Source organism: Lepidochelys olivacea (genome assembly GCF_965140295.1).
Source record: "Lepidochelys olivacea isolate rLepOli2 genome assembly, chromosome: 9".
Taxonomy (NCBI): Eukaryota; Metazoa; Chordata; order Testudines; family Cheloniidae; genus Lepidochelys; species Lepidochelys olivacea.
This window is the reverse complement of record NC_140419.1, coordinates 49,148,559-49,164,593: the sequence shown is the minus strand read 5'-3', so window position 1 is coordinate 49,164,593 and position 16,035 is coordinate 49,148,559. Positions and strand designations below refer to the sequence as shown.

The window sequence follows — 16,035 nt, the reverse complement described above, 5'->3', positions numbered from 1 at the left end:
TTTCGTGAGCTACAGCTCACTTCATCGGATGCATACTGTGGAAAGTTTAGATGATCTTTTTGGTTAGCTAAAAAGATCTACACTTTCCACAGTATGCATCTGATGAAGTGAGCTGTAGCTCACGAAAGCTTATGCTCAAATAAATTGGTTAGTCTCTAAGGTGCCACAAGTACTCCTTTTCTTTTTTTGAACAAAATCTGTCACTGATCTTCAGAACCAGATTTATAAAGAAGGAAACCTTACTCCATCTGGAATCATTGTAATGTCCCAGGAGCAGTGGATTATTACTCACTCTCATGGCTAAGGTAGCAGAGAAATACAATTTCCTCCTAGGCAGAGGCATCTTCCTTACTATTAAAGCAGGTAGATGGAAAACACTGCTGAATTTTGCCATTTAAAAATCTGCTGCCACTACCAATAATCCAGAAACTGGGCAATTAAGAAGAATTCAACCATACAGGAAACCTGATAAGAGTCTGGACTTCTTGTTACTGAAACTGTAACTGGGATGGACCAAACCCCTCCAGCAGATTCGCAAAGCACCTTAGCTCAAAGAAGGTCGAATAGTTTGTGGTTGGAATTTACCCTGAACTGAGATAAAAGGGATACTACAAGCCTGAGTCATGCAGGTTACCAACTCCTGGAGAAAAGGAGGAAGAGATGAGAAGATTAATTTGAACAAATGTGTGAAGAGGACAGGGATCTACAATGCTGTTCCCCGCCCCCTCCTCCGGCTCACAGCACTTAGGCGAGGGACTAACTCAGGCACCATATGCCTTTCCATTTCCTGAACAACTCTTGCTCTTAGGATTTCATAGGCCTCAAGGACAGATCTGAACAAAGAGATTGCTGAAAGCCCCTCTGGCACAGATTGATGCTTTGAGGAGACATCAGCACTGGAGCACAATTAAGTGAGACAGAGAAGACAAGTACTTCTTTGCTTTAGTCCTCACAGTGCTGTAAGTACAGCTGTCAGTTGTATCGTGGATTCCTGGTACTCTGAGGCTTGTGGAGAACAATCAGTTGTCCCCTCATGGGAGGGGATGGAACCTAGGATCACACATACAAGCCCCTCAGGGCCAAGGACAACCACCTCTTCTATGAAAAGACTTCAAATCTGAGACCTGAAGTGTTTGGGAGAGGATAATGTTTTGCTGCTGACAACTCTGATGAGAGTTGGTTCCACTCTTTGGCTGCTAAGCCTTATCCACAGCAGGAGTTTCCTCCCACTCCCAGGTAAGGGCAAGAAGATCATACATGTCAAAGAGATACTGTGAACGCTGCTCGACCACACATCTGATGAAGTGAGCTGTAGCTCACGAAAGCTTATGCTCATATACATTTGTTAGTCTCTAAGGTGCCACAAGTACTCCTTTTCTTTTTACATCTAGATTGTGTATTTCTTAAACCTGAACTGTTTCCCATCATCTGGGATGATGGATACAGAAGTCTCACTGGACCGACAGCTCTTAAACCTACCAAATTCTACTACTATTCAAACAATTAACAGACTGAACAAGGGAATGCACAGGTTCTTTGACTGCATTGTCTAGCATACAATGAGGAAGTGAGAAATACTTAAGAGGGCACATTCTTTGTATCCCTCAGCTCTAGAATGTTCAGATCTCTAGTTGATACATGAACATTCTAGTTGTCAGTGCTAGCCATGGTTCTATAACTAACCACAAAGTTGTGTAATTCCTATAGGGGTGCTCTAAAATGGCAATTTCCTGACAGAAGGCTGGATATACAAATCATACCCAACACACCACGATAACAGTATCAAAGATTTCACTTGCCCGCCACCATATACGGAATGATGAACACAAAAATATCCAGACAGATCCTTAAGAAAAATATTTTATGAAACTATAATTAGCAGAGATGCTTTTTCAGATTAAAAAATTTAAACTGAAGGAAGCACAGAGTACCATCTGTTGAATACTGTTTCTTAAAACAATCAATCACGAATGATAGATTTTCACTTGCATTCAAACGGGAGCCTGATAAGTAGTTTTGCATGTTCTTTCCAAATGATTGTCCAATACTGCAGTGCAACTTTTAAAGTTTCTGCAACTTGACAAATATAAAATGGATTTTGTACCAAACTTTTTTTTCCTGGATTCGGACTTACTGTAACTAGCTTAATAAACAGAATTAAAATGTCATCACTATTAAATATTTATAATGAATGTATTGATACATAAGGAGATTTTCAAAAGCATAAATGGGAGCTAAGCATCTAATTTTTAAAGAGACCTGGACAACTAACTGCACTTTGCCTTTGAAACTCTCCCCCATAGAATCAACAGTGCTTTTGTAACACTTTATTACAGATGTACACAAATAAAATAGTGACAAACACATAGTGTGATAAAACTCTGGTTTAACTGCTGCTTAAATGTCAAACAAATTATGTAACCAGCTTACCTTTAAAACAATGCAGTTATCATCTGTCTGGATTGCTCCTGCCCTGCACATGTAAGTAAGGCTGTAACAAGACAGCAGAATATAAACTCACTTACTTCCAGCTTTTATAAACATTAAAAAGTTATTGTAAAAAGAATGGCTGTGCTAACGGAATAACTACTTGACTTTGTTATAACACCCATTCCAACACATGAAGTTTTACTGGGCTCAGACACCATTCCTTACACCATTTCAGACAGTTAAATACTTGAATAATACATTTTATTTTTCTACATGCAGCTTTAAAGACTTAGCTGTCAAACCCTGAAGTGACTAGCAATGGTAAGATCGGTTAGGTTTTGCTCTTGCTAACACCACCATAAGTTTGGAATAATTTTATCAAAATCAGTGAGAACAGAATTGGGACCTACGTTTAAAAGACACAAAGTATAAAATGCACCAGAGAACCAGGTTATTGCCCTGATTCAGGAAAGTATCCCTATTAGGCCACGACTGAAGCATGTGCTTAAATCCCATTGAAGTAAACAGGACTTAAATCCATTCCTATTCATGATAGCATGTAAGCATGTGCTACGTGCTTTCCTGACTTGAGTTACATGTGCATAAAATGGCAGAGTACATGTTGTTATGGAGCCTTACATTTTGGATTTCCTAACTTTTGAATTTAAACGTTCAGCCCTAACACTGTAGTGAAGCAGCATTTTGTAGTTAATCTTCTTTAAAATAAAAAAAGCTGCACGCAAATTAACTTGTTTGTGTTCTCACAATCAACTGAGCATCATGGTACCTGAAGAAAGCGTGCCCTCCTTCCAGATACCAGGGTGGTTACTAAACACCCTATGTTCTTTGAAAAGTACTCCCTGAGACTGTGGCATTGGGAAAGGGGTACAGGAAAGACTGGTAGCCGGGTTAAGGACACACTGGCTAGATGGAGGGTGACAAGAAAGGTATCATGGAATTGTGGGTTGAGGAAAATTGGGTGAGGTTATTACAGGCTTGTTGGAGAAGAATCAGAGGTACTTAAAGGCAATAGGTAATTTCTCAGGGTGTATAGTATTGGAGGGAAAGTGGGATCTGAAAGACACTCCAAGATATTTTCCTAGGTGGGATGGAGGTCATCTCAGGCTTCTTGGAGGATCCCCTGGTGTCTCAAAAGAAAGGTGCAATGGGAGCTATTATGTCTTCTACATTTCTAATGATGCTGGAGGGGTCTCTCAGGAAATGTCAGGTTCCTGCTTGGTCCAGCTATCCATTTAAATTTAAAAAATCATGTACAAGTTTAAGAAGTTTGCCAAAATTAGAACAAAAATAAATTATTTACATGTCAAAATTAAAGTTAAAAAGGGAGAAAACCCTCAGTCTATTGAGGTCTGTGTTAACTGCTCCGGAGTAAGTAGTGATGGCGGTTAGGAAGTCATAGATATCCAAGTACTTACTGTCATGGTATCTGGCACCACTTACATGTACATAATTAAAAACAAGTACTTCTACAAAGGTAATAGATTTGATCTTGCCCTAAGCCACCCATCAACAAATGATACACTCAGCTAAAAACCTGCAATAAAGAAAAGGCTAAGTTAAAGAGGTCACATTACAACTCTCCCTTAAAAGCGAGCAGATGGGATCTTGCAATCAGCAGAGGTGAGGCCCACAGCAGGGATATTTCACTGAGATTGACATTACCAACCTCACAAAACCAACAGGATTTGTTTTTTGTTGTTTGCACGCATTTGTAATTTCTGTGATTGGTTAGAAGGAGATAGCCTGTCTCTCAAATAGCTGCGTCTTCGGCCCAGCTAGGACTCGTCTACACAAGGAAGTTGCACTGTTTTAACTTAAATCAGTTTTAGTTAAATTAATGTAAACTTCTGTATGGACATATTTATTTTGGTTTAAGAGAGGCTTATTTCAGTTTAGCTTAAAGCAATTCCTAATCCATTTAGGACTTGTCTGCATGGACAGCTGCAACAGTTTAACTTAGTGTGATTTTTAAAACATCTAGTTAAACAAGTTCAATACCGTACAGACATACTTAACAGTATTTCACTTTAAACTAGCCTCACTATGCTTTAGTGCAAGAAAGGCAGTCTGAGTAACCAAAGCTACAGAAAGATTTTTCGAAGGGTAAACTATGGAAGTTACATTATCATAGAATTGTAGGATTAGAAGGGACCTCGAGAGGTCATTTAGTGCAGTCCCCTGCACTCATGGGAGGACTACGTATTATAAAAATTGCAGACTGCTAATGGGGTAGTCAGTCAGTCAGTGCTGCTATCTGGGAAACCAGTAACCATTTTAGATCCAGAAAAACCCTGGTATCATTTGTATTACAGCAGAGCCCAGAAGTTCCAGTCAGGCCCCCATTGTGCTGGACTTGTAGAAGTATACTGAAAACCACTATGACAACAGGCAGTTGTACATGTTAAGCTGAGAATACAGACAAAGCTCCTGACATTTTCTTAAGATGCTTCCTTGAGCCTGGTAGCATAACTCTGACCCGCCAAGCAAGAGCCTAAAGCAACCAGCCCACTTTTGTCCAGGTCCTGATCATGGCCAGGTATTTGGAAAGCAAGAAAAGGGCCAATCCAGATTTGATGAAAAAGATGCAGATATTTCATTTTTACATGGAGAAAATTGCAAGCCATAACAGCTCACTATCTCCTCTTATCTCATAAAAGCAATGAAAGATGGGGAAGATAGAAAGGACTCCTGTGTGATTCTCCATGCAAGATCCTTCTAAAGGCTACATCTACTATTGGAACCAGGGGTATGATTCCCAGAATGCGCAGACACACTCATGCTAGCTCTCTTCAAGCTGGCGTGCTATACATAGCAGCGTCACCAGGATAGCACAGGCAGTGACAAGTGACAGCACAAGCTAGCCGCCCCAAGTACAAACCCACATGGGTACATGTTCAGGGAAGCTTCCCCATGCTGCTACTTGCCACTGCCCATGCTACCCCACTATTTTTAGCCTGCTAGTTCCATGGAGAACTAGTGTGGGCATGTCTACATGAACTGGGAATCTCTCCCCCAGCTCCAAGCCAAGAGGTAGCCTAAGAGAAATTGCCCATTGCACTCTCAACCAACCAACCATACTGGGGGCAGCTGATAAATTTAACAACATCAGCATGAACCCTTGGTCTCTGACCCTTGCCTAAAGGAGGTCAACCAATGAGATTTGCACAGGCTTTTTTGCCTTGCACAGGCATAAAATGGTCGGGTAGGGACCCAGGAAGTGGAGGACTCCAAATGCTATGGGAGATGAATCAACACTATCTTCTCAATGGTTTTCCCCCAATATGGGAGGTTACAGACAACGTAATTTGTGAAGTTGTTAACTTTTAAAGCCAAATGACAGCATATATAAGGATTGACAGCTAACAACCATTAACAGTAACCAGTAATGGATGCAGATGCTCCACACAGATTTTCACCAGTTGTGAGACCACAGGTCCCTCTTCCAGACAGTTAAACACATTTCACCCAGTGCACTGAGAACTCCCACTTGCAAAACTATGTGGAACTCCATCCGGGAGGATGGAAAGCCTGTCCACTCTTGCTCTGACACTCAATCCAAAGAATCAGACAGACTATCTTGGATCGAAAAATCCACCAAACACTACGAGCTCCAGGATTAAACGCACAAGCTCAGAAGGGTTGGGGGTCCCCATCAGCAAGGTCCAGAGATAGCATTTGGTGATAAGCCCAGCCCCCTCTGCTGGCAAGTGGGAGGTGGTACAGGAATTTCTTATGGGGTGCTGTGCCTGGGTCCTGTTTGTGGAGAACAGCTAGTGAGTGTTTGAAAAATATGAAGCTCCATATCCCTTAGCTATGAGAAAGAAGAAGTCACTTGCTGGCTCCTCTCTCCCTTCCTGAGCCTTCTGGCTGCTGTAAGGGCAGAGGATATTTGCTACTCTACCCCTCCCCCTAGATCCCACTGACTGCTGAGTGGGCTGTGCCAGCTACTCTACCCTAGCCCCATACCCCCTAGACTCCTCCAAGGATAGTTGGCAGTAGGATTACTCCCCTCTATTAACCCTGCATGGTTTTAATTCCTCTTCCCACAAACATCATCAGGACCACCACTGCTGTTGCTCCTATCTTTCCCACATTGCAGCAACATCCAACCGTCAGTGGCACAAAAGCTGTTGAATAGCAACAGTGAAACTGCCCGTAGTCATTTTAAGTGCCCATATATTGTTGCTTTTTACCTCTACAGTAGAAGGAACAGCAGCAGGGATACTGGAGGTGCCTGTAGCACTGTCTATACTAGTGAAGTTTTGCAGAAGTTTCCCGCCATTATCATCACTGGTTCACATCCACCACTATTAGCAACGCTGGGAGCCTCAGCACAAACCAGCTTCTGGATGTCATTGATGTTTTAAGCACTTTGTCATCTAATCTGCTCAGAGCCAGTTTAAGCAACATTGGCATCAGCAAGTGTCCGGTTAACACTTAGGCTATCACTGTTAACAATACTACTGAACTGGTGTTAAACGGTGATGCAATACATTTGCAATATTTACTTAGTATAGATAATACCTGTGTAGAATGGTTTTCATTTAGTTCACACTGGGAAAAATGTCTGTAAAACTGAGAACATAAGGACTACAAACTTTAAAAAAGTGCTTAGAACTTGAATATACCACATAGGCCACAAGTACATTATCTGAGCTGGATCCAGCACATGGGAGAGGGTTTTACCATAAAATTGAGCAAGCTACATGCTGCTGCTAAGAGCCTTCTGGTGTCACATATCAGTGCCTTCTTGGCTGCTTGTGTCCCCCACACCTTCCTCAAGAGCTTTTGTAACTAGAACAAATATATATTTTAGGCTGAACTGGTTTCCTTATAGAAAGCTTTTGTCTTTATGGGCCTGTCTACACTACAGATTGTTTACTGAATATGAATCCAGGTTCCATTGCAGAGTTTGCTCCTGGTTACACATAATATGGTTTAAACATGGCCCCTATACCATGACAGACTGCAACTAAATTGTCACTCTTCCTTTGCTGCATACATAGAAATTCCCTGATAGTGTTACCACACAAACCAGTCCTATTACTTTCCAGGTTCACCTGGAGAACATCCCAAGGTGCATTGCACCATCTGCTACAGAAAGCACTAAGTATTCTCAGCACTCTATTCTCTATACACCAGCAATGCTTACTACATAACTAGGAAGTTGTGGATCAGATCAAAATGACCAATACTTAAGGTTGCTAGCTATACCAAAACAATCCACTATCCCCAGTCTGTTGGATTGCTGACCTCTTTTACCAGCTACCTACCCCAAAATCAAGAATGTTCAAGTGCACACCTAGTCTTAATGCTAAACTGAAAGACCTTGCTAGTGATCTAGATTAAAAGCACCTGGTTAATCTCAGCTCATCTAAACTAAATCAGTAGGTGTATCAGCAGAGAGTTGAGATTCACCAAATCTGAGAATCCTATGCGGTAAGAAAATCAAGGCAAGAAAAGTCCAGTATCATTGAACACAAGATGATAGCTGGGAAATCCAGCACAGGATGAACCATCTGCTCAGTCATAATGAGTTAGATGGCATTAGAGGCACCAGAATGATATTTAGCCCATGCTACATAGTCAAGAGCTGTGTGTTGAAACAGCCGACGACAACAGGATGCCAAGGAGAAGAAAGAAGATTGTATCAGCTGGGTGCTGGAATAGAACAGTGGTGGTAACAGTTGATCACAGATGTGGCAATGTTGTCAAACTAGCTGTGGGCTGAAATTTTAAATTGCTCAAAGTGGATGAAAAGTGGCAGGACCTCATTGTAACCTAGAAAGGAATCTAAAGAATTATCTATCTATCTAAAGAATTATGTAAACTAATAGTGTCTGCAGTAAAAACTGCCGATTGGAGGTTTTCAAGGCTCCTTGTGAGGCTGAAGATGTTTTAGCAATGGAGGAAGATATCTAAGATTTTAAGATAAAAAGATTAGACGTGAATAATAAGAGTAGCCACATTATGAACAGGAAACATTTATAAGGGGTACAAATTCATGTTTCAGAACACAAGCCAACCACTAACTGCTTTGAGATCATGAAGTATCTTCCCACATGGGCATATCAGTACTTTGCACCTTCTTTTAAAGCTTGTAGTATTGACCAATGTCAAAGAGCAAATAAGAGATTAGATCAACCAGAGGTTTAATCCAATATGGCAATTGCTATGTTACTATAGAACATTTTATCTCCAGAGCTGGTGAAAGTCAAAGATATCGTAGAAATATGCCATATTGGCATAGTTGTTTCCATAGAACTAAGAGTCCTTCTGCTTATACAATCATATATTTTATACTGAACAGCACCGCGTAGTCCCAATATATATAATCAAATAAACAAAGCAGCATCTTCTAAAATTGGTTTTATACTTGTACTAAAAGTTACATTTATTCAAGAAAAATTCTTTTAATCAATCTTTAAATAATTCATCTCTCATGCTGTTACAATACTGAAAAACATCTAGTCGATACTCAGTTACTCAAGCTTCGGAGAGATAAGGTGGATGTGGTAACATCTTTTATTGGACCAACTTCTGGAGACAGGCCTGAACAATTTAGTGTTTTATTGAAATATAGGAATTTTAGTAGAATTTAATACATATTTTATGTATATTAATAGAATATACAAGACAATTGTTTGTAAAAGTTTGAATTTCTTGCTACAAGAGGAAAAGAGTACTTGTGGCACCTTAGAGATTAACAAATTTATTTGAGCATAAGCTTTTGTGAGCTACAGCTCACGAAAGCTTACGTTCAAATAAATTTGTTAGTCTCTAAGGTGCCACAAGTACTCTTTCTTTTTGCGAATAAAAACTAACACAGCTGCTACTCTGAAACTTTCTACGAATACTGTATTTTTTATGTACACTTGTTCCTTGGAAAATTCAAATGGTGTCTCTGGTGTTTAAATTTAGGAAAATATAACCTTCCACGGGAAACTGGCGGCACCTGAGAACAGCAGCAGAAGTTAACGTTTATTGCTATCGGGTTTGCAGGAGACTGCTGGCTGCTTTTAAAAGCATTCAGTCAGTCCATGACAATGGTCTTTGAAGTATTTGATCTGTCTTTATGAGATGACAGTGGTTTTCAGATTCTTGCTTACTCCACAGATGTCCATGAAAGGCTGCAGGGGAGGTAAGGTTTCCCCTGAAATTATCTCAAAATATAATTTCTCACTAAGAATTACTGATATAGAACAGGTCTTGAGGTTAATTACATCATTAAAAAAAACTTTTTTTCAAGAATGTGCCCACATTCCATGGTGTTTTCTACATAACTCAACTAGATGCTGTAAATGTGCTCTCTCTAAGGGTGAATGATCCCGGAGTGTAGTACAAACTGCAGAGTTCTGACAATCACACAGAGACCTCAGATAAGAAGAGGATGGAGTAGGAAACAAGGCAAAAAATAAAACCACCTGGAGAGGGCAGGTCTCGGGGGAACCACTCATGGGATGGAGAACCTTGCTGATTAACATAGGGGAGGACAGAGACAACAAGCAGGAGACAGAGCAGCCTGTTCATTTAACACAAGCATTACTCTCTACAGATATCACAGCCTAAAGATGTACACACCCTGTGCTCAGATCTCTCCCATCTCCCAAGGCACTTGTATGATACACTTGACAGAGCTCCTCCCCTTTCCAGAGGTGCCTGCTTTAACTGATCTGAAGTACATCCATTTCCCTCTCTCAAATGCCTTTAGTGAAGGCAAAATACTGAAATAAGTGGGCAAAACTGCTACAATTCTGAACAAATATTTGTAATTCCTGATAGCTGTTCAACCTCACTACTGGAGATTAGATTGGGCACCTCCAGAAGAAATACAGTACCAGAAAAAGTAATATGACAACATAACAGGAAGAAACAAATTACTTAAAATGGTTTGGGGGGAGGGATAGCTCAGTGGTTTGAGTATTCGCCTGCTAAACCCAGGGTTGTGGGTCAAATCCTTGAGGGGGCCATTTAGAGATCTGGGGCAAAAATTGGGGATTGGTCCTGCTTTGAGCAGGAGGTTGGACTAGATGACCTCCTGAGGTCCCTTCCAACCCTGATATTCTATTCTATGTTACAGGCAAGGCCCCATATATTACACCATTCAAAAACAACAAAATTCAGTTCTTGCCATGGAATTATACTCCAAAAACTGAGCTTTAAAAAAAAAGGAAATATGTTTATAGTCCTTGTGTATATGGAGATTAACTTGAACACATACAGCCTCAAACAGTAATTTTGAGAAGTATAGTGGCATCTCAATAAAGACCCCATTGAGTCCACAATTCCACAACTCTGGAATCTGGCATTTTTCCAAGATACCACAGAATTCAGAACTCTTGTCATAGAATTTGCTGTGTCCAGGTGCCTGGAGTTTTGCTTTCTGCTCCCCTGCCCAGCCAGGACCAGCCTGCCACTCCCTTTGCTTTTCAGCTTTTCTCACAAGGGGAAGTTAATTGGATTCCAGTCCATGATCCCTGCACTGTTCCATGGGACCAGGCAGCTGTGGCTCAGGAAGCCAGACCTGGAGTCTAGCTTCCACCACATAGGATGACAAGCTGAGATACCTGAAGATCAGTGCAGAAGCAGGGGATAGGGGAACCAAGGAGATGAATTGCTGAAGCTGGCTACCCACTGGGACACACGATGTGCTGTAATACTTGAGGCCTAACAGGCCTATCCTAATTGTGGGCTGAATTATTGGAAAGTGGGTAAAAGTTTGTAAAATGTTACCATCACCTATAACAATATATGTTGATGCACAAAGGGAAGACAAAAAGCCTGGACTAGTCCATACAAAAAGGTCTACTAAAGCAACCCAAGGAATACGCTGAGATCGTGCCTAGTAAACAAAAAGCAAACGGAATTAGAAGTTAATGGACCAAAACTGATGTCAGAAACTAGGCTTCATTGGCAGACAAGTAATGAGGGAATGTACTGTCCTGCCCACCACTCCTTTTGGGGTCCTCAAAAAAGAGAAACTTTGGCCAGGGGTGGGAGGGGAAGGGTGGGGAATCAAATGGGAAAAACTCCTGGAGGAGCCCAACAGGTCTCCGCTTCACTCCAGAGATTTTCCTTCATTTGTGAGTTTCAAGGATGACTGTGACACCCAGACTTTAGCACACCAGTAGAGACCTGATACATGTGAGATTCTGCTCTGTCTTCCCCTTCCTTTTCATCTCCCACTATCTCTCTCTCTCAGCTTTTCACCTGATCTTGAGACCAACTGCACCAGCACAATGAGATGAGCTGTCCCATCGAGCTCTGGTTGGCCTGAGGAGGATTGGTGAAGGAGACTGAGATGACCAGCTAAATGATGTTCTACTGTCAGAAATGTGAGATAGGGTCCAGAGCAACAGCTATTATGGCCTGACTGCCAGCCCAGAGCATCTGTCTGTGACTTCCCAGCCACTCTGTATCCTGAGAAAGTCAACAATAATACATATTTCCCCACCTTTACTATCCTATCTCTTATCCTATTTGCATCTGTTTGCTCTGTCAAAGGCAGGAAGAGTGCCTATCATTCACAACTTAAAATTCAGCAGAACTAATCCTTTCCTTTCCCACCAAGAGAAGGATTGCTTGACAAAATAAGACTCCAACCAACATCCTCTCTGAAAATGGGGATTTGATATGTTTTTGATTACATTTGTTTTACATACCCGTTCAATTTCAATATCAAAATGCTTTATATCTTGTTTTGATTCTTCTTCTCTTGTTTATCCTACTCAATACATTTCCAAATTTTGGCACACATTTTCTAATGTGTTTGCCACAGAACTAAACAGGGTGAGGTCTCTGTACTCAGAACCCCAAACTGTCTAGTGTTGTACAGCAACATGGACACATTAACACTTCTGAGTCTCTGGGCACATTTATTCCATAGAAATTAACACAACAAAGGGAAGAAGGTTCTCCCAGGAGGACAGTTCCAGGGAGCGGATCCTGGATGCCTGAAGAGCACCGTGAAAAAACCCACCCACCAAAATAATCACTGTTAAACATAATCAGACACATTTTCCAACTATGAATCGTAGTTGTGTGGGACGTGAAGGGAGGAGGGATGGGAAGGACAGGCTATGGAAGCAGAATAAATTAATATTGATAAAGAATTTAGCAATTACTGCTATGAAAATTGGTTCCATTGAGCTGCAGAGTGCACAGGGCCACGATCATGGGAATGGCAGTAAGGGAAGATGGAAGAGGCTGAAACTAAAAAGATGAACATCTTATATTAACCAGTAATATTAAATAGCAATGGCATAATTTCCAAGGAGTCTCCAGCAACACCAGAAGCCTTCAGAAGTAAATATTACTTTAGACTGCAAACCCTTCAGGGCAGGGATTAGCTCTTATCTAGATCTGTACCATGTCCAACACAATGAAGCTCCTAACCCTGAATGGGAACCTTTGGGTACTAGTATAATATAAATACTAATTATTATTTAATAACAACACTTTAAAAGGAGTACAAGAGTTCATCTTGCATAAGTGCAAGGAGATGGACTACAGACTAACATTTCACCCAATTCTATCACTTAGGATTTTATGACAAGAAGATTCGTACGAGTTGCAATTTTAAGCATTAGGTTACATTGCAGCCCCTCTCCCTGTAGCTCCTGTTGAGGATTACCATTTGGCTGAGGTGAGCTGCATTTCAATAGGCTTGTCCCTTTGTAACATCTTCACAAAAATCTGTGGTAATAATTCTCCATCAACCAAAACTGCAAACAATGAAAAAGAGGATTCAGGAAATAATTCAAATTCAGTTAATTTGTAAAATGAACAACATATTAGCCACTGAAGCTTTCAGCTTACCATTTACAAGAGTCATTGATACCTGGGGGTTTTCAAAGGCTAGAACTGAGAAGCATTTCAATGCTTGCATTCGAACCTGTACAAAAACATAGGATTTACATTTCTTTATGTTTCACAAATATTAACCCAAAATAAGTCACACGGTGTTACACTATTTTAAGCTAACTAGGCTTTTGGAAATACTGGCTGATGATGAAATTTAGATGTGTCTAAGAGGCCGGTGGAAGTGTCTGGGGACATGGCTCAACACTTCTGTGATAAATCGGATATTATCTCTGTATGTTGTATTTTGCACATTTGTGAGATCCAGGGGAAGTGATTACTGATGGGTGGGAACATGAGGAGCAGAGGCCATCTGCCAACACTGCGCAAACATTGGCAAGACTTATTGCCAATGGCATGGATGACAGAGTCAATGATAATGTCTGCATACTTTGAGGGGGAGCTTCAGAAGCATCCAAAGGAGTTAGGAGCATAAATCTGACTAAAAGTTAATAGGACGTGTACTCGTAAATCCCTTCTGGATTTTTGAGAGCAGTGCATAGATAAATTGAATTTATCTACACTATTAAAATCAACTAAAGCTATCTAATCTGCTGTAATTATATTAGGGCTGTCGATTAATCTCAGGTAACTCACGCGATTAACTCAAAAAAGTATTGATTAAAAAAATTAATCACAATTAATCGTACTGTTAAACAATAGAATACCAACTGAAATTTATTAAAATATTTTGGATGTTTTTCTACATTTTCAAATATATTGATTTCTATTAGAACACAGAATACAAATTGTACAGTGCTCACATTATATTTTTTATTAAAATATTTGCACTATAAAAATGATAAACAAAAGAAACAGTATTTTTCAATTCACCCCATACAAGTACTGCAGTGCAATCTCTTTATTGTGAAAGAGTAACTTACAAATGTAGATTTGTTTTTGTTATATAACTGCATTCAAAAATAAAACAATGTAAAACTTAAGAGCCTAAAGTCCACTCAGTCCTACTTCTTATTCAGCCAATCACTCAGACAAACAAGTTTGGTTATAACTTACAGGAGATAATGCTGCCCGCTTCTTGTTTACTATGTCACCTGAAAGTGAGAACAAGCACTCACATGGCACTTTTTTAGCAGCCATTACAAGGTATATACGTGCCTGATATGCTAAACATTCGTATGCCCCTTCATGCTTTGGCCACCATTGCAGAGGACATGCTTTCATGCTGATGATGCTCGTGAAAAATATAATGCGTTAATTAAATTTGTGACTGAACCGCTTGGGGGAGAACTGTACATCTCCTGTTCTGTTTTATCCACATTCTGCCATATATTTCATATTATAGCAGTCTCAGATGATGACCCAGCACATGTTCGTTTTAAGAACACATTCACTGCACATTTGACAAAACGCAAAGAAGGTACCAATATGAGATTTCTAGATATAGCTACAGCACTCGACCCAAGATTTAAGAATCTGAAGTGCCTTCCAAAATCTGATCAGCACAGGATATGGAGCATGCTTTCAGAAGTCTTAAAAGAGCAACAATCCAATGCGGAAACTACAGAACCCGAACCACCAAAAAAGAAAATCAACCTTCTGCTGGTAGCATCGGACTCAGATGATGAAAATGAACTTGTTGGTCCACTCTGCTTTGGATCATTATCGAGCAGAACCCATCATCAGCATTGATGCATGTCCTCTAAAATGGTGGTTGAAGCATGAAGGCACATATGAATCTTTAGCACATCTGGCACATAAATATCTTGCAACACTGGCTACAACAGTGCCACGCAAACGCCTGTTCTCACTTTCAGGTGACATTGTAAAAAAGAAGAGGGAAGCATTATCTCCTGCAAATTGTAACTAAACTTGTATTTCTGAGCAATGGAACATAAGAACGGTCATACTGGGTCAGACCAAAGGTTCATCCAGCCCAGTATCCTGTCTACCGACAGTGGCAAATGCCAGGTGCCCCAGAGGGAGTGAACCTAAAAGGTAATGATCTAGTGATCTCTCTCCTGCCATCCATCTCCACCTTCTGACAAACAGAGGCTAGGGACACCATTCCTTACCCATCCTGGCTAATAGCCATTAATGGACTTAACCTCCATGAATTTATCCAGTTCTCTTTTAAACGCTGTTATGGTCCTAGCCTTCACAACCTCCTCAGGTAAGGAGTTCCACAGGTTGACTGTGCGCTGAGTGAAGAAGAACTTCCTTTTATTTGTTTTAAACCTGCTACCCATTAATTTCATTTGGTGGCCCCTAGTTCTTATATTATGGGACCAAGTAAATAACTTTTCCTTATTCACTTTCTCCACACCACTCATAATTTTATATATCTCTATCATATTCCCCCTTAGTCTCCTCTTTTCCAAGCTGAAGAGTCCTAGACTCTTTAATCTCTCCTCATATGGGACCCGTTCCAAACCCCTCATCATTTTAGTTACCCTTTTCTGAGCCTTTTCTATGCCAGTATATCTTTTTTGAGATGAGGGGACCACATCTGTATGCAGTATTCAAAATGTGGGCGTACCATGGATTTATATAAGGGCAATAAGATATTCTCCGTCTTATCCTCTATCCCTTTTTTAATGATTCCGAAACATCCCATTTGCTTTTTTGACTGCCACTGCACACTGCGTGGACGTCTTCACAGAACTATCCACGATGACTCCAAGATCTTTCTCCTGACTAGTTGTAGCTAAATTAGCCCCCATCCTACTGTATGTATAGTTGGGGTTATTTTTTCCAATGTGC

The 16,035-nt window shown here is 40.5% G+C and overlaps 1 protein-coding gene across 5 annotated transcripts in view; it reads right to left on the bottom strand.

Moving 5' to 3' along the window:
- The window catches only part of ARMC8 (armadillo repeat containing 8), a 181,132-nt gene that overhangs the window by 49,769 nt on the left and 115,328 nt on the right, over positions 1 to 16,035 (bottom strand). For all 5 annotated transcript variants that reach the window (XM_084640229.1, XM_084640230.1, XM_084640231.1 and 2 more), the window contains 3 exons: positions 13,270 to 13,345; positions 13,085 to 13,175; positions 2,431 to 2,491 (listed from right to left, as the gene is read on the bottom strand). In XM_084640229.1, coding sequence (XP_084496355.1) covers positions 2,431 to 2,491; positions 13,085 to 13,175; positions 13,270 to 13,345 — 228 coding nt within the window. The remainder of the gene's footprint in view (positions 1 to 2,430; positions 2,492 to 13,084; positions 13,176 to 13,269; positions 13,346 to 16,035) is intronic.